The sequence below is a fragment of the Sciurus vulgaris genome (assembly GCF_902686455.1).
Source record: "Sciurus vulgaris genome assembly, chromosome: 8".
Lineage (NCBI taxonomy): Eukaryota > Metazoa > Chordata > Mammalia > Rodentia > Sciuridae > Sciurus > Sciurus vulgaris.
In genome coordinates, this window is record NC_136468.1 from 107767668 (window position 1) to 107789361 (window position 21694).

The 21694-nt window shown below is 42.7% G+C and overlaps 1 protein-coding gene across 3 annotated transcripts; it reads left to right on the forward strand.

Annotated features, from left to right (window-relative positions):
- The first annotated feature begins 6094 nt into the window (after positions 1–6094).
- UPP1 (uridine phosphorylase 1) lies at positions 6095–19988 on the forward strand. Of its 3 annotated transcripts, none has more exons than XM_079151190.1 (8): positions 6095–6204; positions 6529–6595; positions 10764–10881; positions 12975–13133; positions 14698–14812; positions 18320–18529; positions 18782–18928; positions 19684–19988. In XM_079151190.1, exons 1-8 carry the CDS (start codon positions 6183–6185, stop codon positions 19821–19823), a joined length of 978 nt encoding a protein of 325 aa, XP_079007316.1. In that variant the 5' UTR covers positions 6095–6182; the 3' UTR covers positions 19824–19988. The 3 variants fall into 3 exon arrangements, with proteins under 3 accessions (XP_079007316.1, XP_079007318.1, XP_079007317.1); XM_079151192.1 differs by having other exon boundaries at positions 6099–6173; XM_079151191.1 differs by having other exon boundaries at positions 6118–6205; positions 6526–6595.
- Positions 19989–21694: the final 1706 nt, after the last annotated feature.

A 21694-nucleotide genomic window follows, 5' to 3' on the forward strand; every position in this document is an offset into this window, starting at 1 on the left:
GATTAGGGAGGAGAGGGGAGAGAGGAAGAGAAAGAAACATGTCTGTTTTAAAAATAAGTCACACTGGCAGAGCAACAAGGGTTATATTCAAAATGTAAAGTAAACCACTGTTAAAAGTCCTCTGGGGACAGATCTTACCGGCCCAGTGAAATTAGCAGGCTCTGCTTGTGTAGAGAACAGTTTTGGGCCCTGGATGACTGGAGAAGACTTGTTTAGAAGAAATGAGAGGTTTCCCTCCCTCTGTGAAGTTGGAAGTTGAGAGTATCAGGACATAATGTTAGAAGAAATGTTTCTGAAGTCCTCCACCCCAGTCTGACATCTTCATGAAGCACTGAGGTTAAATTAACCTACTGAACCTGCGGCTTTGGAAAAGTGACCGACCCATTCTCCAGGAGGGCTCTTAATGCTTTGGATAAAGGGAGCAGGTCCGTCAGTACCTCCACTCAGATGACCTGGGACTGTTCTATGGTTAGACCATATTTTTAAAATGTTGCTCTGTGGTGTCAGGACCCTGCTCTGACTATTGTCTTCTCTTGTTGATCCTCTTAGCCCTGGTCTCCCCTTCATTGTTGATTCCTGGACCCCTAATTTTCACCTGCCCTGTTAATTGTTATCTAACAAGTGTTTGCTGCCTGGTATGCATGGAAGATACTACTATGACCTGGTTTTTGTAAAAAGAAAAATCTTTATCACATGGCAACTGGCAAAGAGGTCAGGAGTCTGCCTGCTCCATGGGTTGATCATGGGGGAATTTATCTGAAGGGAGGGATTAGACAAGAAGAGGGGTGCATGTTTATTTTAGGTGTAGTTGTGTTCTATGCAGGGAATTTTGAGCTTGTGACATTATTGACTGGAAGACCTGGTTTCTTCTCCTCAGGTCCATTCTAGAAAATTGGGGTTTCGTTTGTAAAAATCATTAGACTCAAATCATGCTAAATCAAAGACTACCTGACTCTTCCTGGGGGTGGGGAGGGGAAACTTAATTTAAGGAATTTATATCCGGGTATGTCCAGACCTTAGCTAATTTGTGTTTTCCCATGGCCAAATTCTCTTCTGTTTCAAACCTGCTTTGTGATAGCTTCAGTTCCTCCCCAGGCTTCAGTTCCTCCGTGGGGTGCTGCCCATGGGTACTTGTTCCAGAATCATGGTACTTCAAATGAAGTTCTGTTAGCATCTTATCTCAAAAACAGCACTGTCTTTCCCAAGCACTGTCTTCATCCCAGCTAGGAATGAAGGTGACCTAAAGCCTGGTTCAGTCAGCCCTTAGGATTTTGTCCCCTTGCACCTTGTCCTACTTGAGTTTTCATTTCTCCTTTCAACTGTTGGCCATTTTGGCATCCCTGTTTGTGCTCTGTGCCCCTCAAATCCAACTGTGCTGGAATTACATGTGGGGGGAGAAAATAACTTTCTATACCCTCTTAAGTTATGTTCTGGGAAACCTGTAAATTAAACTGACAAAAAACAGATTAGCAAAAGAGAACACAGATTTTTATTAATATAGATACGCAGAGTTTATAGAAAAAAAAAGTGACTCATGGAAATGATTAGAATTTGGGGCTCACATACTATCTTAATAGTGAACAAGGGCAGAGGAGCACTACTGGGGAGAATAAATGACTTCGGAGTTGAAGATAAAGGTGCTTTTGGAAAAACAAAATGAATTTTTTTTGAAAAATACATGGGAACTCCAGAGAATAGATGGGAGATCTTCTTTTGATAGCTTTTTGAAAATGCATGTTTGGGAGTGCTGTGAATTTTCTCCTAGAATTGCTCCCATGACAATTAGGTTGTTTCAGGGATGGGGTGGGGGGCAGTGGGGTTTGTTTTCAGGCAAAGAAGAGATTTCAGAAACTCAGATGCCTTCTGTTCAAAGTCATTTCTATGCCCTGTGTTAGTCAGCTTTCTGTCACTGTGACAAATATCTTAGATAAATCAATTTGAGGGAGAAAAGGTTTTTTTCAGTCTAGTGTGTCACATGTTCCAGTCTATGTGTTTCTTTGGGTCTGTGGTTAGTATGTCATGACTGGAGAGCCAGGTGGAGGGGGCCTGTTTACCGAGTGGTGTCTGGGAAGAAAGAGAAAGAAAGGAAGCGTCTGGGATACCAATATTCCCTTCAAGGGCTTGCCCCAGTGGCGCTTCCACTAGGTCCTGCTTCTTAAAAATTCCATTTCATCCCCATAGTGCCACAGGCCAGTGACCAAGTCCTCAATACGTTGGCCTTTGGGGGTTATTTCCAAACCATAGAATAGCAGCCACAGTGATTTATCTGGACCCCTTCATGTGGATCTAACCTGCAAACCTCTGACTTATTTTCTGTTTAAAATATTTCAAGGACCCACAGTCACCTCCAGGGCAATGTTCAGGGTTTTACTGCCTGGGGGGATTTGGCTTCCACCTCTCTTGTTGCTTCTCCCCATACTGAGCTGTTGCTGGAGGGATTTCTTTCCTCCCATCTCATGGGTTCCCTGTCTCCATGCCATTGTTTCCTGTCTGGGAGGGCCTCTCTCTATCGCCTCTTCTTCAGGCTGACTCTCAGTCAGGAATTATTCATCGCTGCCTCCCAGGAGCATGCTGGGTTTACATTTGTTCTCTTCTGCTCTTTCCTTCCTGGATAAAGTATGAACCTCCCATGGCATTGACACCTTCACTTGGCTGTCCCTGTAGTGGCCTGTGTTGGAGTTAACTCCTGGCTTGCTGGTATTGTTACACAACCCAGCACCAGATTCCGTGTCCTAGGTCTTCCTCAACCCTCAGTAGGTCACACAGATTGTAGGGGTGCAGGGAAATCTCCCTTAATGCCTCTCAACATTCACTTTTTTTAAATTTAATTTTCATTCCCAATAATTAAACAGGAGAAGGGCATTACAAATTTATTAATGCCCCCAAGAAACCACAGCACTGGGGAGTAATCCCAGGGGTGTATTTACACCTGCTTACCATTATTCACAAACACATGCCCCTTTTTCTATGGGTGAGGGAGAGAAGGAAAATGTAGATAGTTTTGAAGGTTTATAAATGATTATTAGGGGAGTGAGTGGTCCTGGGACAGTCTCTTTGGAATTGGAAGGAGCCCAAGAGACAGACATTAGTTTGTAGAGGGAGTCCCTCCAGTTGGGGTTACATTCCTCTTCCTAGAGATGAATGATGATCTCACTGTGGGGATGGAAGGCAGCGGTTTCCTTCGCATTCTAGTCTTCACGCACCAAGGACACCATAGAGCCTTTCTTTGCACTTGGGGTAAGAGGAGCAATTTTTCTCTAGAGCAAATTGCCCATGCCAAAATGCACCATTGTTCTGAGACCCATAAGTACCAAGACATACTCTAAACTCTGCAGACACACAACAAGGGTCCAGGGCATGACCTGTCAATCTCTCAAAATTATTTCATAGGAGATTTCAGATTCCTTCAGTGACTAAAGCAGGCAATGTTTAGTGCTTTCTGGTGTCTTCTACTTAATAATGCCATTTCTAATTGTGCTACCAGAAGGACATGGGCAAGCACTGGAATTCACCCTGCTATTGAAATAATAGCTGTAGCTCTTAGCAGAGTGGGGCAGAAGGAGAACCAAATCACACTTTTCCTGAGCAGGAAGTGGCTGCAGTGGGCTAATTCAGTGAGGACGTGTGGCAAGATGGCTTTTGCCAGCCAAGCAGCAAACAGGAAGTAGAAGACTGCCCAAGGGTCAGATCTGGGAGAGTGAAAAAAAAAAAAAAAAAAAAAAAAAAAAAAAGACTAGAAGTCTGTACTGTAAATGCTGATATATCTCATTTGGGAATAAATCTACCGTGTTATCTGTTGGAGGATAAATGTCCAGGATGCACGATAATTGTAATGCAGTAAAACAATTTAAAAGCAATCATCAGAAATAGTCCCTAAAAATGTGTGAATAAAGTTCCCTAGATTAAAACAAGATGTAAAGTTCATCTGTACAGAAGGTAATACTTGAAAATGCCTGTCAGCATGTCCCTAGCTGCAGAAGCCTGGCCACTTCCAGCCTTTGTGGGGATGTGGCTGAGGCAAGTTCCCAAAGGGGTTTCTCCCTGTGCCCCTAGTTTGTTATTACCTCATTCTCACTCAACATGAGGGTCTCCTCAGAATGAAGCCTTTTCACCACTCACTGGGTGACCTTTGGGACCAGATGACTAATGCATGCCCCCGAGGGTGTGTCAGCTCTTGGTTCTTGTCCTATGAGACTCTAAGTGGAGACTGGGACCTCTTCCCTCATCTCCTCTGGTCTTTAACCTTTCTGTGCATGGTGGGGTGACCACAGAGTTTCTCTTTCACACCCAGGCCCTTTGGTAGTGAAACGGACTTCTGATAATTAAGCTGGGTAAACCCTAACACCCCTGGCAAACCTTCATCGTGTCCACCCAACTTCAGTTACTTAGCAGGGAACTTTCCAGAGGAGCATTACAGAGGCCTGTAGCTCACCACCTGTGCAGCTGGTTAAACAAAACCTCCCTGAGCCTGGGCTAAGGGGTGGAGAGATTAGTCTGGGAAGTCAGTAAGAGGAGCTTACAAGTGCCAAGATCTTCATGGGAAGCAGGGAGCAGACAGCAGATGCAGGAAAGAGTCAGCAGAGTCAAGAACTGGATAAGGAAACTGATTCTTTGGCTGATTTGTCTTGTCTGACAGAAACTGGCCCTGGGGATTCTGAATCTCTGCATAACCCCCAAACCCAGCTTCTTTCAGTGAATAAGTTGGTGCTTGATAAGAGGGCTGTGGGCTAATCAGAATATACAACCCACTTTGTGTGACCATGAATGGACTGGGAGAGGTAGATTCCAGAGAGAAGTTCAGGTCATCTGACTGCTATTGATGGTACCATTCCAAAGTGCTCTTTTCTGGAAGCCAGATGTGTATAGAAGTCAGGTTGTCTGTAAATCTATTTAATGGTAGCTGTAGAAAGTCTGAAATCATGACCAGACTTCTGTAACCTAGGATCTTTTTCTGAGGGGCAGCATGGTGGGCCATTGCCATTACTACATGATATGGAAAGCCACCCGTTCCTCTCTTCTGCTCATTCATAATGGTCTTTCCCTGCATGGTGCTGGACTTTTGGTTCCTGGTGATACAGGGTGAGGGGTGGTGCCTTTTTAAAAACTCATTCCTGGCTGGGGATGTAGCTAGTGGCAGTATTTGCCTAGCATTTTCAAGATCTCCAGCATCACAAAAACAAACATACAAAAACAGAAAAGAAAAGGAAAGGAAAGAAATGCCAAACCCAAAACAACACATTCCTTTTTTAGCTCCCCTTCGCTGGACTGCAGTAGGTTAGGATTGCCAAAGAAGAGTTTGGCAAATGCCACGGTAGAACAAAACTAGATGGGGAAAAAAGATGGGTGATAATTGCAGGGACAGATTTTTGCTCCAGATCCAGCTACTATAATTTTCTCCAGTTTTCAAAATTTACTGAAAAGTTTCAGTATCCTATGCTAATAATGGTTATAAATCCCTTTATAACTGGGTCTTTTTTGGTTGTAATTGGGGATAAGAGACTGGTGAGAATCAAGGGTGAGAACCGTGTTGTGGGAACCTCATCCCTGGGCATTGGGAAATGGTTCTGCCCTGCAAACTTCTACTGGCCATCTTTATGAATTGCGGCTCATCAGAGTGCTTCACTTTCCTCCTCTCTGAGGTGATCCTGCCTTTCCTGCAAGGTTGTTGCAGGAGTTGAGGGACAGGCAGGTGCAAGGCACTCAGATTTACCGCTTTCTTAGCTGAGTCCCACATGCGAGTCTCACCATCCTCAAGTGCTTTGGCAAAGCTGCCCTTGTCCACACAGCAGTGTGGTTTTGAAGTGTTTTATACCCAGTGAGTCCCAATAAAACAGCTGCAGTTCTGCATGTGCAACTCTTTCCTTGGTGGGCTTTGCAGGGGAGGCAGGCCAGCACCCTGAGGTACATCAGCTCAGACCTTTCCCTTGCTCTCAGGGGGCCTTCACTGACCTGTCACTTGATCTTACTCTTCCCTTTGCTGTCCATGAAACCTGGAAGAGGATAATAAAAGTTCTAGAAGGGGGAAGCAGAAGGGTGTGGTCTGTAGGGCCAGTAACCTGGGCTGGGAAAGCAGGAAGTGGAGACAGCTTCTCTAAAAAAGTGTGAGATCCATCTCTGGCTGTTGGAATCTTTTAGCTATCTCCTTTCTGAAATTAGCCGTCCGTTGAACACAGGTACTGTATATGTCTGTATCCTCTACATGGTGTAGATACATGAGACACTGACTTTCCACATTCCTGGGATCAGCTCATGACCTTAGTTTGTTTGTTTGTTTGTTTGTTTCTTTCTTTTCTTTTCTTTCTCTCTCTCTCTCTCTCTCTTTCTTTCTTTCTTTTTTTAAATTCTTTTTAGTTGTAGACAAACACAATACCTGTATTTTATTTATTTATTTTTATGTGGTGCTGAGTATTGAACCCAGGGCCTCCCGCGTGCTGATTGAGCACTCTGCCACTGAGCCACAACCTCAGCCCATCACCTTAGTTTCTGTCAGGTTGATTGACTCTTTTCTGTGCAATGCTTTATCCTTAGGGTCCTGCCACAGTGAGAGCATGGCGGCTGCAGGAGCTGAAGCAAAGGAACCTGAAAATCATCACAAGTAAGACTGAGCCATGCGGGGTTGGGAGGGGTCGGGCTGGTTTTATTGTTTGACCTGACCCACTCATCTCTCTAAGAGCTTGGCTTATGTTAACACATTTGATTCTCATGACGCAGACTAAGGGCTTGAAAGGCTCTTAATTCAGATGGTCAAGACCTTCAACATGGGTGCTCTGGCCTCTGCTATTAACCCTCAGGACATGTGGTCTCAGAAAACCAGACAGTTCAATGTTAACCTTTGTGAGTTTTCTTATTATGTGGCTGCTTTTCTTTAGGAAAATTTCCTGCTTATCTCCTAGCTGTGGAATCTTTTTCTGAATCTTAAATAATTTCCTGATTTCTTTCTAGTTTTTCATCTTTCTATTGTATGCTTTTAATAACCCCTCTTTTGAGCCTTATAAGTTTGGGCACTGTAGCAAAGCAAAAATTTCTTATCTTTGCCTGATTCCTACATGGACTTTTGTGTGTGTGTCCTGGGGATTAAACCCAGGGCCTTGAGCTTGCTAAGTTCATGTGCAACACTGAGCTGCAACAACAGGCCCTCTATGTGGACTTTAAATCAACTGGCTTTTCAAATTTGCTCATCACCTGGTTGTCTACCATCTTTGCTGGGGTTGCCTGGGGTGGCCTCCTGTCCTACTTTTGTGGTCTTAATAGTAGGTTCTTGATGAATATTTTTTAAATGAATAAAGTGACAGAATAAAGCAAGATAAATTTCCTTGGAGTTGCATAGAGAAACATTTTTCCAAGTACTATGGCTCTGACTTGTTATTTTAAAATCCTTTAAAAAGTAAGTTGAAGAAAGCTCCAATTCATTAGGGTACATATATTATATTATTATTATTATTAATTAATTAATTTTTTTGTGTGTGTGGTGCTGGGAATTGAACCCTTGTGCATGCATGGCAAGCACTCTACCAACTGAGCTATATCCCCAATCCCATTTATTATATTATATGTTATAGTTTTAAAAATCATTGCTGGTCTTCGAAGTTGTACCCTATTTCCTTCTTTTGCTCTTTCTGAAATGAAGAATGAAAGAACATTTTCTATTTTGAAATATGTGGCAGTGCTGTCACCATCACATCCTGTTGTGTCATTTCAAAGCTTATGCTTGGTCCTTCTATTTTATGCTTTGTATTCATAACATCTTGAGGGAGAAAGGAACCACCGTTACATTAAACATAATTGCCACTAAAGGAGTGTGGAGAGTGTGTTATGATGGTCAGAGGTTCAGGTTGGCCTATAGAAAAGAAAGGCTTTCTGGGAAAATCTAGAAATACTCTTGGATTTGGTCCCTTGGAAAATGTCCCCTTCCCCATGTAAAGTGAAACCTAGATCTGAAGAATAAGGAAGTCTGTCAGGAAGAGGTGGACTCAGGGCAGGTGGATCTTGCATAACCTTCCTTCTGAGGCTCCGGGGATTCAAACCGCAGTCCTTCTCCATGAGAGCTGAGAGCTCTCCAAGAAGAGCTATCTCTTCAGCTCTTGCATGACCTTCCTGATCAAGGTTTTCAGCAGCTGTGCCCAGGGTGCCATCAGCACAGTCTCTGCATGTGCTTGACATGTCAGGGGGATCTCGAGCTGACGGTTTATTTATTGGCTATGGCTCTCTAATGTATCTCCTAGCACTTGCCATGAAACAGTCAAAACCCCCCCACCACCACTCCTTTTATAAAGATCTTCCTGTCTCTCATTAGTCTTTTCTATTTATCTTTTCTTTATCAACCTTTTCAAAAATGTTCACCGGTTGGATTAAGCTGGACACTACTCTAGGGGAATGGAGAGGAGGGCAAATTTGAGAACATGAAAGGAAGAAGCAGTCTGATGTAGGTAGAGGTAGAAGTGGGAACCCTTGGGGTTGCCACTGATGCTCACTGCCAGAAAGAAATGGAATTAACAAGTAGAGAAAGCAGAGAAGGGCCTTTCAACCTTGTTTTGCATGACTGCTTGAGCTACTGAGGATTCAGAAATAAGTAAGACATAGTCATGGCCTGCAGAAATTTTTGTTACTGGAGATAATTATAGTTCTTATGTTAAATGTATAAATCGTTTTTGTAATGAAACGTAGGTCAGGTTCAATGGGCATCCTCTGGGGAGAGGGAGAATGGATGAGATCTCAGGGGAGAGCCCCCATGGTTCTTGGTACAGGTGCTCCTTGACTTAAGATGGGTAATGCCCAGACAAACCCATTGTAGGTTGACAATACTGCAAATTGAAATGCATTTAATACACATTGCTTACCAAACTTTCCAGTGTAGTAACACAGCACACCGTAGAGCGTGGTTGACCAGGAGCAGTGGAAGCTGTTGCTGAGTGTTGCAAGAGAGAATCTTCCTGTGTATTGTTAGTTTGGGAAAAGATCCAAATTCATAATTCAAAGTTTTACTGAATGTGTATCACTTTCACATTATTGCAAAGTCAAACCATCTGCCTGTGATTTGGCAATATGAAACCATGGCTTAATATTTCCAAATCACAGGCAGCTGAGAACCTTGCTCTCTCTCACATCCTTTTTCTTTTCTCCTGAGTTAGAGTGAGGATGAAACATATCACTGGGGTCTGGGCAGTCAGATACAGAAGGAAGAAAAAGGAAGGTGTTATGGTTTGGACGTGAGGTGTCCCCCAAAAGCTTATGTGTGAGACAATGCAAGAAGGTTCAGAGGATGAATGGTTGGGTTGTAAGAGTCTTAACCCAATCAGTGAATTAACCCCCTGATGGGGATTAACTGAGTGGTAACTGAAGTGGTAAGGTGTGACTGCAGTAGGTGGGAATTGGGACATGACTTTGGGTATATATTTGTACCTGGCAAGTGGAGTCTCTCTGCTCCCTGGTCACCATGTGAGCCACTTCCCTCTGCCTCACTCTTCCACCATGTTGTCTTCTTTCTGCCTCATCTGAAGCCCTGAGGAATAGAGCCAGCTGTCTGTAGATTTGAGACCTCTGAAACCATGAACCCTCAAATAAACTCTTCCTCTTCTAGAGTTTGCTGGTCAAGTCATTTAGTTATAGCAGCAAAAAAAGCTGACAAAAACAGAAGACCTGATTGCTCTGAGTTCAGGGGCCCTCTTCCACCTTGGTTTCCTGCAGTCTCAGCACTACCACACAGGATTTCCCAGCTATGTTTGGAGATGTGAAGTATAAGGCAGGTTTTTAATTCTAGGAATTTGTCTTAGGATCAGCCTTTATGATACATAGACCTGTTCACAAATGCTTGAGAGATGATGGTGACAGGTTCCAGATATTATGTGTTTATCCAATTTTTGCAAAGTGTTGCTTTTAAAGTGTGTTCTTACACCATCTCTGGGAATCAGAGGTAGGCATTGAGAGGGAGTCCTTTTGAAGGTTGACTCTGAGGGACTTTGGCAGGCAGTAGATGGCACTGTTGAGTCCTGGGACACCTGTTTTTGTATATAAAGCTTCGTTGGAACACGAAGACACTCATTTGTGTGTTGTCTATTGGGCTTTCGTGAGACAATGGTCTTGAGTCTGACAGAAACTTAGTGATCTGCAAAACCATATTTACCATCTGGCCAAAAAAGCTTGCTGGCCCCTGTTCTACACCAGCAGTGTGCTGCCACAAATAAATATAATGTGAATCAACATATGTGTTCTCTAGAATGGCTTCTAAGCCATTCTGAAAGAAAGCAAAATGGATGGAGGTCTTATCTCACTACTCCTAGTAGACACTCCATGAAAGAAGTGGTAGCTAGTGCCACAAGAAAAGAAAAAGAAATTCAAGGCATTATCTTTGGGTGGTAAAAAATAGAGCTTTTTTTTTTTTTTTTCTGTCTGTCCATATTTCTTATGGTGAACATACTACTTTTAAAACAAAGTCATTTTTGTATTAGTGAGCTGCATTAGAGTAGCAACTGGCAATACTCTTTTGTGAGGTGATTTAACTTTTCAATCTTTATGTTGTCGTGTACTTTTCTGAATATTCCTAATTGTCTTCTAACAGGGGCTCTGGGAACAAAGAGGAATTAAGAGGAAGGAGACGGGGAAGTGGGGACCCTGATAGTGTAGTGTTGTCTTTTTCCCCAGGGTCTGCCTGTGCTCCTTCCCCAGGGTGGGCCTCACACATCTCACTCACATGTGTCACTTCTGTGATGATGCTGGCCATTGGAATTGGTGTTATATAAACCCTCTATTTTCTTGTTTTCTAACAGCAACTGCCTTGTCCAACTATCAAATCCACATGTAGCAACAATGAAGGAAGATATTCTCTATCATTTCAATCTTAGCACTAGCACGCATGATTTCCCAGCTATGTTTGGAGATGTGAAGGTAAAAAACCAGGCTTTTAATTCTAGAAATTTGTCTTAGGATCAGCCTTCTCCTATATGATATGTAGACCTGCTCACAGATGATTGAGAAGTGACGGGTGACAGGTTCATGATGTCATATTTATCAAATTTTTACAAAATGTTACTTTTCAAGTATATGAACTAGCAAGAAAAAAACTATTCTAAATACTTTCATACTGCCTTTTAATTCATCTCTTAGAAGTCAATATAATTGAAACAGTATATAAAATAAACTTCATGCCTGTAGTTCTTGCTACTTGGGATGCTGAGATGGGAGGATCACTTGAACCCAGGGGTTTGGAACCAGCCTGAGCACAATAGTGAGAACCCACATCAAAAATGTTGGCACATGCCTGTAATCCCAGTGACTGGGGCGGCTGAGGCAGGAAGGTCACAAGTTCAAAGGGAGCCTCAGCAATTTAGGTCCTAAACAACTTAGTGAGACCCTGTCTCAAAATCAATATATATATATATATATATATAAAAGGCTGAGGTATGTTGCTCAGTGGTTAAGTATCCCTGGGTTCAGTCCCTGGTGAAGGAAAGGAAGGAAGGAAGGAGGAAAGGAAGGAGAGAGAGGGAACTTCTTAGTGCTTCATTGAGAGAAGAGGGAGATATGAAACATTTCCAAGAGATAGTAAGTAAAGGTAATTTATATTGCATCTGTTGGTAACTTAAGGTGCATATTGGTTTGTAAAGGCTTATTTTGCTGATTGCAGTTTCCACTCCATTTTCCCTACAAAATCTTAAAAGTTCCTCAGTGCTGCTTTATTTCAACACAGGCACTTTTTAAAAAAGCAGTCTTAGTTTTTAGTTTTGAATCTATTTTTAATTCACACACACAATAACTGCATGTTTTCATAGGACGCAGTATGACATTTCAGTACATGTATACAATGTGTAATGATCAGATCAGGATATTTGGCAGATCCATAACTCAGACATTTACCATCTCTTTGGGTTGAGAATATTTACAGTGCTCTTTATTAATTTTTTTTTTAATATACGGTTAATTATTGTCAACCATAGTTCCCCGCTGCTAACAAAGAACTTTTCAAATGTCTAATCCCCATGGGTAAAGGTGAACTAACTTGTGAAATTAAAAATCAAAATAAGCCAAACTTTAGAATCCAGTACTGCTTCATGGGGTAAGAATTTAGCAATAGTTATGTTCCATCTGCCATTAGTATTGGTCTTTGGTAGTATTGGTTTCAGGGTGTGGAACAGCTATCCATGTGCTTTTAATTTAGTCAGTTTCCATTCATCCCATTAAGCCTAGTCTGTAATCATTTTGATTCCAGGCTGTGCATATTTTTTTACAAGTTTAAAGATCAAGAATTCATGCTGACGATAAAGCCCATCACGTAGAGTGCTTGCCTTGCATGCACAAGGCCCGGGTCGAATCCCCAGCACTGTGAGGTTGTGGAAAAAACAAACAAATGAAAGAGTAAGAATTCATTTTTTAAATGTTCATACTCCTTAAAACTGGCTTATTTACTTTTCTTTTTCAAAACAAAATATTTTCTTACACGATACTTTACAAAATGAAGTTTTTACTTCTCTGAGAGATACCCACCCACAATAGGTAAGCCTTCCCAAGTTCCCACTAGATCCCTGACTCTTTTTATGCTCATTTGACTTTCAGGGGACCAGGTAAGAGGGAGTAGTTTGTGGCCTGTTTTACAGGTGGGTTGTGAGACCCTGGTCACATGAGGAGGTGGAGGGACAGTGGTGAGCTCACACCTTCTTAGTCCAAACCCACGCTCTCTCTACACCTGGACTGCCTTCCACAGTGTAGGGAGGCTGAACATGCTTGGTGCCTATAATTGCCCTCTCAGAGCAAGAGTCTGGGCTCTGCATTTGTGAAGTAACTGTGTTGTGCTGCAGAGCTTCCTGTGCTTAGCCCCAGACCAGTGCTTCAGAAACGAGGTGCCTCAATAAAGCAGATTTCTGGTTCCTCCAGGTCCAGGCAGGGTCAGAGAACTTGGATTGCTAAGTTCCTAGATGACACCAAGTTTAAGGACTTCTGCTGTACACAGTGCACTCATGGGGGTCTCTCTTCTATGGTTGCAGTTTGTGTGTGTTGGTGGGAGCCCCTCCCGGATGAACACCTTCATCAGACATGTGGCTGCTGAGCTGGGCCTCAACCATCCAGGAGATGAATACCCCAATATTTGTGCAGGCACTGACCGCTATGCCATGTATAAAGTTGGACCGGTGCTATCTGTGAGTGTGAGTATCTGGAGATTTAGTCACCTGAATGAAACTTGGACTTTGTCTCGAGGCTCTGCAAGGCCGTGCCCCTGTGCACACATAGCCAGCTGGCACCTAACATCCGCTCAGTGTAAAAGCTGGGAGCAAGGTGAACCCTTAGTAGCTGGGATACAGAGATGAACAGAAGGAGGTCAGGCTCCTGCCCTTGAGGCTCAGTCTCTTGGAGAGATTACATACATAAATGCAAGTATAAGTGCAAATACACACAGCTGTCCACATCGTGTGTGGGTGGCAGGTGCAGAGGGTGTGTGAGCACAGTGTATGGGAGACATAGAAGGGGTGTGCAGCCTGAACCAGGGTGGTAGGGAGAGCTACAGACAAACACCAGACCTTAGAGTGAGTTATTTCATAACAAATTTTTGCTTATCAGTGAGAGCAAACATGGAAATCTCCAGTATTTTACCGAAGAAATCTTCTCATTTTCCAGTTTTGATTTCCTTGGTCAGTGGCAAAATAAATGGAGAGCTACAGAGTTAGCAAATGATAGACCTCCTGTTGAGACGTGCATTCCTAAAACTTTGGTTAGCTGAGTCCTCTAACAATATCATCTGTCTAGAACACATCAGACATCATTTAGTTATAGAGAGTTTGGGAAAGCATTTCCTTTGTGTAGATACTGATAAATTCTCAAAGGGACCCTTCTCCCATAGGCTACTGTCGGAGGAGCAGCATCTGCTCTCGTGCCAAGTGCATCCCAGGGAGGGGTAGAAGACACCACCCCAGAAGGGTCTTGAAATGTGGGAGGGAGGTATGTAGAGACCTGAGAGGAGGAAACAACACAGTGCAGATTCAGCAAGTGGTCTAGGGTTGGGGACTGAGGGACCAGCCGTTTACCTAATTTGACTGAAACAGAGACTAAGGAGAAAACCAAAGAGGTAAAACTTTAAGAGGTGTGTGGGTGGGTGGGCATTTGTGCAGGGTTTCAAATGTCAGAAGTAGCTATTTGTTACTTAGCAGTAGCAGCTGTTATCTTCTTGTGCACTTCTGGTTCCTCAGCTACTCCTGCTTAACAGATTTTTACAGATCACTGGGTTCATATATAAAGAGCTCTCTGCACATTTTAAGTTTCCTGAAGTGTTAATAGTGTTCATCTTATTGCCACTATGATGAGTTTATTTGATTGAAGTACATGACATAAAAGGTCAACCAGAATAAAGTAGTCCCCCCTAACTCACAGGGGATATGTTCCAAGTGGATGACTAAAACCCAGGGTAGCACCAAGCCCTGCATGTACTGTGCTTTTCCTATGTATACACAACTATGATAAAATTTAGCTAATGAATTAGGTGCAGTAAGAGATTAACAGCAATCACTAAAAATAAAATGAAATAATTATGATAGTATTCTGTAATAGAAGTTTTATCAATGTGTCTCTTTCTCCAAATATCTCATAATACTGTACTTTTCTTGTTAACCTCTGAAAATGAAACTATGGTGCGCAAACCCTCCAATGGGGTGGGGGTGCTGCTGTAATAACAAAAGTGCAGCTTGGGATTCACCTTTGGCTTCTCTCTGATTCTAGCATGGGATGGGCATTCCTTCCATTGCGATCATGTTGCATGAGCTCATCAAGATGCTGTACCATGCCAGATGTTCCAATGTCACCATCATCCGTATCGGCACTTCTGGTGGAATAGGTAAGGGCTATGGAGGGTCCTCTTGCCCTATCCTGTGAATGGCAAGGGGCCAGGATCTCTGTAGCAGCTCCAGCATGGTTTGAGGTTTGGTACAAAGGGTTCCTATCTGAGATTTGTTCAAGGATTGATTAACAGGAGGCAAAGGAAGCTTGCCTCCTTTTTTAAATTTTGTCTCATTCATTCTCCCATCCTAAACTCAGAGATCGTAGCAGGGAGTCACTATGTCAGGAACCTGCAGAAGAGTGTCCTTCTGAAGCTACGCAATTCGTGTATTTTGTTTGCTTGATTCTCTTTTTATTCTTTCTAATAAGAATAGGAGGCCTCTCTGCCTCTCTCCTTATTTTTGCTCACTGCTCCTCCTCCCTATTACTAAAAGAATTTGAAGCACCTTATGAGAAAACCAGCAAAAACTCAAAGAGGGAAAGAGGAGGAATGCAAAACTTAGACAAAGGTCCTTAAATTAGTCCAAAAGTTCTCAGTCCTCAACATGTTTAAAACAACAACAACAACAACAAAAAAAAAAACAAAAAACAAAAAACAGGATTTAATGAGAAAGCCAAATGGCAAAATTGCTAGTCTTAGTCCCTTTTCTGTTGCTAACACAATACTATGGATTGGGTGAATTATAAAGAGAAGAGGTTAATTTGGGCTCAAATTATTATTGTCCAAGGTTGTCCCAACATGGTGCAGAGCATCATCATGAGGTGAGACACAAGGAATAGGAGAGAGACCTAGCCAAACTAGGTCTTGAGATGACTCATTAGTCCATTAATTGCAGTGAAGGGGTTAATCTCTTTAGAAGGGCAGAGCATTAATCACCTCTTAAAGGCCTCACCTGATGCCATTTCAACATGGGTTTTGGAGTTTTGGAGGGGACGCAACATATTTAAATTATAGCAGTAAGCAAAAGTCCATTAGGCTGTCCTACTCTCTGATGTCCCAACGCTGTGCCAATCTTTCTTCTTTCTAGCAATTACCACTCCCAACAAGGAGATAGGGCTAGTGGAAAGAACCTGAATTCACCGCAGGGAAGTTTACCCTTATGTTAGCTACCAGGCCCCTGACTGTCTAGCTCTGACTTCTCCTGGGTTTAGGGTAATGTGAGAATTTATTTTTTTTTTACTTAGATAGGAGACTTATTTTAGACCCCAAATCATCTGAATATACAATTGTTTCTTGGTATATGAGAAGGATTGATTACAGGATTCCTGACATATATCAAAATCCCCAGATGCTTCCCTTAAATAAAATGCATAATATTTGCATATACTCTACATACATCCTCTCATATACTTTTTATCATCTCAGGTTATTTAAAATACTGAATACAATGTAAATGTTATGTAAATAGTTGTTTATACTGTGTTGTCTAGGGAATAATGACAAGAAAAAAATCTGTAGATGCTCAGTACAGATGAAATATTTTTTCAAACATTTTTGATCTGCAGTTGATTGAATCCATAGATGTGGAACCTAGGGATATGGAGGGCTTATTGTATTATTTTTTTCTTTTCATCAGATAAAGAGATACGCAAAATCTGTGTTTGCAGGGTTATAATTCCAAGTTTAAAGAAAAGCATACCAATGGCCATGATACCAAACATCTACTAAGAGCTCTAGCAAGTTATTTTTGAGTTTCTTATACAGAGGGATTTTTAAAGTTGATAATCAGAGACTTTTCTGTGGGAAGTAGTGTAAAATATTCCCTAAATTACCCCATAAAAGTGGAAATTGCAACTAGAGAAAAAACCCAAAAGTATTGGACACCATTGATATTAAAGTGTGAGATGGTATTTTCAAAAATCTCAAAATATGAACGGTGAAAACAAATATCACCTGCTTAGGAAGAATCTCAGGACTGCAGGCAACTGAAAAACCTGAGTGCAGAGAAATTCCAAGAGAGCCAAGCAGAATGTCTAGGGAAAGTGTGGGTCCAATATGGAGACTAGCACCTGACATGAGAGGAGGATGATACTGAGACCTGGGGAGTGCAATATTCTAGGCCCTGTGAACAACCAGTGTTCAGGGTGCTTTGTTGTAGCTGCAATCTCAGAGCTGAAAGAAACTGCTGAGTGGAAGCTCAGCACTGACTATCATGGACAGGAGAGCAAGGGGAAGATCTGATATGTACAATGGGGAAGCAGAACAGCCAGAATTGGCCACGTTTTCAATATATTTCATGAAAACAGCCAGTGTGGGAGCTTAAGAAAAGTTCTCCTGATTCATTTCTGCTTCCAATGTCACTTCAAAATAAATAATCAGGAGAAGATCGCGTTTGTCTTAATCTATTGGATTGCTGTAGTAAAAATAACCCGAGTTGTATGGTTTAAACAAAAGAAATTTCTTTCTCACAACTCTGAAGGCTAGAAGTCTAAGAGCAAGGCTCTGGCAGGCCGAATGTCTGGTGAGGGCCTGCTTTCTTCTTCATAGGTGGTGCCTTTGGGCTGTGTCCTCTCATGGTAGAAGGGCTGAGGCATCTCTCTGGGGTCTCTTTTTTAAGAGTGCTATTCCCATTCATGAGCACTCCACAATCATGACCTAATCACCTACCTCCCCAAAGCCTTACCTCCTCAGTACATCATTGCCTTGGGGTGAGGATGTCAATATACAAATTTTGGAGGGAGACAAGCATTTATTTCACAAGGATGGTCAAATCTCATGGAAAGCCAGGTGTGGTGGTGCACGCCTGTATTCCCTGTGGCTTCGGAGGCTGAGGCAATAGGATTACCAGCCAGCCTCTGCAACTTAGTGAGGCCCCGAGCAACTGAGCAACACCCTGTCTCCAAAAAAAAAAAAAAAAAAAAAGGGGACGTGGGATGTGGTTCAGTAGACAAGTGCCTCTGGGTACCAAAAATATGAAAAATAAAAAAGTAAAAATCCCATGGAAAGCTATTATAGGGCAAAAGAATAATGAGCAGAACATTATTCTTACAAACATAAAAATTTCCCAGGAAGGTATGCCCCAAAACAGACACAAAATAGAACCTAATGCTGCATCAATCATAGAGGAAAATCAAGTTGGTCAGGAACTGGTAATTGCTGATGCTAGGTTTGGGATGTATGGGGGGTTTCTTTTACTATTATTTACTTTTGTATTTGCTTGAAAGCCTACATAATAAAAAAAAAACTACAAAACATTAATTTGTTAATGTTAAACATTAACTCATTAATTTATGAATTAAACACATCATAATCACCCATATTGTAGAGCCCAGACAATGGTAAAAAATAGTAATTCCTAGAAGATACAAACGTTTGACAAAGGGTGCAGAGGTTCCTGGCAATGTCTATGTTTTATTTTGTGCTTCTCTATATGATTATGTATTAATTACTTACATAGTCAGCAAAAGCTTTCAGTGGGGAACGTGGGTTGTAGTGTATTTTTGAGCACACTTCCAGGTGCTTTAGTACTTTCATGTGCCAAAGGATCATATTCTTTTCTCCACATTTCTTCTGTGCACTGCTCCATCTGCCATGCGGAGCCATGACCTCTGTTTCTCTCCTCAGGTCTGGAGCCTGGCTCTGTGGTTATCACCCGGCAGGCAGTGGATGCCTGCTTCAAGCCGGAGTTTGAGCAGATTGTCCTGGGGAAGCGGGTGGTTCGGAATACAGACATGGATGAGCAGTTGGTGCAGGAGTTGATGCAGTGTTCTTCAGACCTGAATGAATTCACCACCGTGGTGGGGAACACCATGTGCACCTTGGACTTCTATGAGGGTGAGATGACATGAACCCTAGCCTGTCCCCTGAGCCTGCCTCTGGACTATGGGCTGTTCTCTTGGTGGGGGTATCCACACATGGGCTACTGTCCTAGCTGCAACATTTCCATGGTGGCTACCATGGTAGATTTGAGTGGGCACATGGGTGGAGGAGGGTAGGCCCCCATCCCCATGTCCTGGTGGTGGCACACTGCAAGAATGCAGAGGTGCTGACACCTCTGTGTGGTTCTCATGTCTCTGTGTGCTGCAGGGCAAGGTCGTCTGGACGGCGCTATCTGCTCCTACACGGAGAAGGACAAGCAGGCCTATCTGCAAGCAGCCCATGCTGCAGGCATCCGGAACATCGAGATGGAATCTTCAGTCTTTGCCGCCATGTGCAGTGCATGTGGCCTCCGAGGTAAGAGGGCAGGTGATGGCTTTGGTGTCCTCCTCTCTGTCTCTGTTCTGCTGGCTCATCTTGAAGCCCCACCAGGGCCCCTCCTCCCAGGGCTCCCCAACACTGTTTTCTGACTTCTCCTAACCTTGTCGCCAGTTTCTCACCAAGGTGGCATCCCTGGACCCGTGTGTACAATGTCCTTTGATTGTCAAGCAACAGAATGCAGGTTCCTCGGTGTGTCTGCATTAACCCCCCTAACTGCTGAGAGGGATAAGAAAGAGATCCACCTGCCTTAGCTCAGATACTGTATTACCATCTAATGTGATCCCTCCAGCCCTATCAAGAGCTTGGCTCTGGAAGCTTTTTAGCTTTCTGATTAGGGCTAATCCACCCCCACATTCCTAGTCATCTTCAAGTCCAACTCTGCCTTCTAGAATGTCTTGCATCCCTATCACCAGGGATAACATGCCCTTCAAGGTGGTACAGGGCAGCCAGAATATGGCGTGTAATTGGCTTGGGAATTTCTTTGGGAAAAGGAGAATGAAGAGACAGTGCAAGAGGTGAATGAGAGGGAGGAGCTTCAGGAGCACCCGGACCCAGGACCTTTCCCTCTCCCGCTCCATCTGCCAGCATTTCACTGTGGCTGGTGCTGGAATGTTCCCATGTACCTGGCAGATAGTGCAATCAGCTCCTCCAAGCTCCCTGGTTCTTCCTTCATGTCAGTGAACTAACCCAAAGAATTGTTGCTTTTCTTTAATCGACTTTGCTCTTTGCAGCGGCTGTGGTGTGTGTTACCTTCCTGGACCGCCTGCAAGGGGACCAGATCACCAGCCCCCATGACGTGCTTGCTGAGTACCAGCAGAGGCCACAGCGACTGGTGAGCTACTTCATCAAGAAAAGTCTGGGAAAGGTCTGAGGCCCCTCCCTTCCCGTCGAAGGACAAACTCCTACAATTACTGGACAATAAAACTTTTGTCCACAATCCTCTTCTGTGTAACTTGGAGCATACTTTACATAAGTATTAGGGAATTGGGTTGCAGTTAGGAGGTAAGGAATCATGGAGATACATATATATATTTTTTAATTTCATCAGAGTATTTTTAAAGATGTTTTCCTGATTTGGAGGTTTTTTTTTTTTTTTTTCCCCATTCTCATGAATGTTTGAGCTCTCTCTAGGGAAAATTTTCAGACTTGTAGATTCTAATGGAGGGTCAGATTTCATGTCACTAAACAAGAAATCTGATAATCATGCCAGAAAATTCATTTCTGGGTATTTTTAAACTTCAGTTCAGTTGTCCCTTGATACCTCATACCAAAATCCAGGGATGTTCATGTGCCTTTTATAAAATGATGCAGCATTTGCATATAACCTACACAAGCTTTCCATATACTTTAAATCATCTCTAGGTTATTTACATTTAATGCAATGTAAATAGTGTAAATAGTTGTATTGTGTTGCTTAGGGAATAAAAGAAGAAAAGTATTTTCATTATGAAAAATATTTTTTTCCTAAATTATTTTCAATTCTTTGTTGGTTGAATCCAGGGATATGAAGGACGGACTGCACACTACTTGTAAGGAGAGACTACTGAAAACCAAAGAGCAGATAATGGGGGTTTGAGAAAAAAATACATATCTAAATTTGTGCACATGCACAGTTTCCAAGTTCCATTTAGGCAGATTTCTGGAGGCTTCTACATTGGCCTAATTGTACTATGGTAATTCTCCAACCCATTCTCTACTCTGTGGTACTTGGGTGGATTTTTTTTTTACTTGAGTGGATCTTGATCCAAGTACCTGCAGCTAGATGATGGGGTGGGTTCAGGACAGGATGTCTATTTGCTGCCAGGGCTTATGAGCCTCTAATCACTACTGGTCTCTTGCTGGCTATTATGGTTTGGATGTGAGGTGTCCCCAAAAAACTCATGTGTAAGACAATGCAAGAAGGTTTGAAGGAGAAATGATTGGTCTATATCCTTAACCTAATCAGCTAATTAATCCCTGATGGGATTAACTGAATGGTAAAGAAGCAGGTTGGGGTGTGGCTGGAGGAAGTGGTTCATTGGGGACATGGCTATGGAGTATATATTTTGCATCTGGAAAGTGGAGTTTCTTTCTCTCTGCTGCCTGGTCATCATGTGAGCTGGTTCCCTCTGCCACACTCTTGCACCATAATGCCCTGCCTCACCTCAAGCCCTGAGGAATGGTTCCCAGCTGTCTGGACTGGGAACCTCTGAAACCATAGCCTCCAAATAAACTTTCCCTCCTCTACAATTGTGCTGATTGGGTTGTGCCGACTCAAACACTGACCTTGTGTCCCGTAGCTTCCTTCCGGGTACAGTCACTGGGATAAGACTGGGTGGAAGGGGAGTCCAAGGTGTCTCCTCTGTCCTGGGTGAGTGACAGCGAGCCCAGGCCATCCAGCCCATGATCATTAGATCTTAGGGTATCCATCCCTGGCTCCTGGGTTGTTCTGCATTCTCAGTGACTTTCAATTCTCCCATCTCAGGGTGGTCTCTTTTAGTATTTTTCTTTTTAATTTTTTTATGTTTTTAATTTCTTGTTTTTAGATATATATGATAGTAGTGTGTATCTTGACCTATTATACGTACATGGGCTACAACCATTACCATTTTGATCCTATTCTTGTGGTTGAACATGATGTGGAGTTACATTGGTCATGTATTTATTCATATATAACCATAGGAAAGTTCTGTCCAGTTCTTTCTACTGTCTTTTCTATTCCCATCTCCCCTCCCTTCCCCTCATTCCCCTTTGTCTACTCCA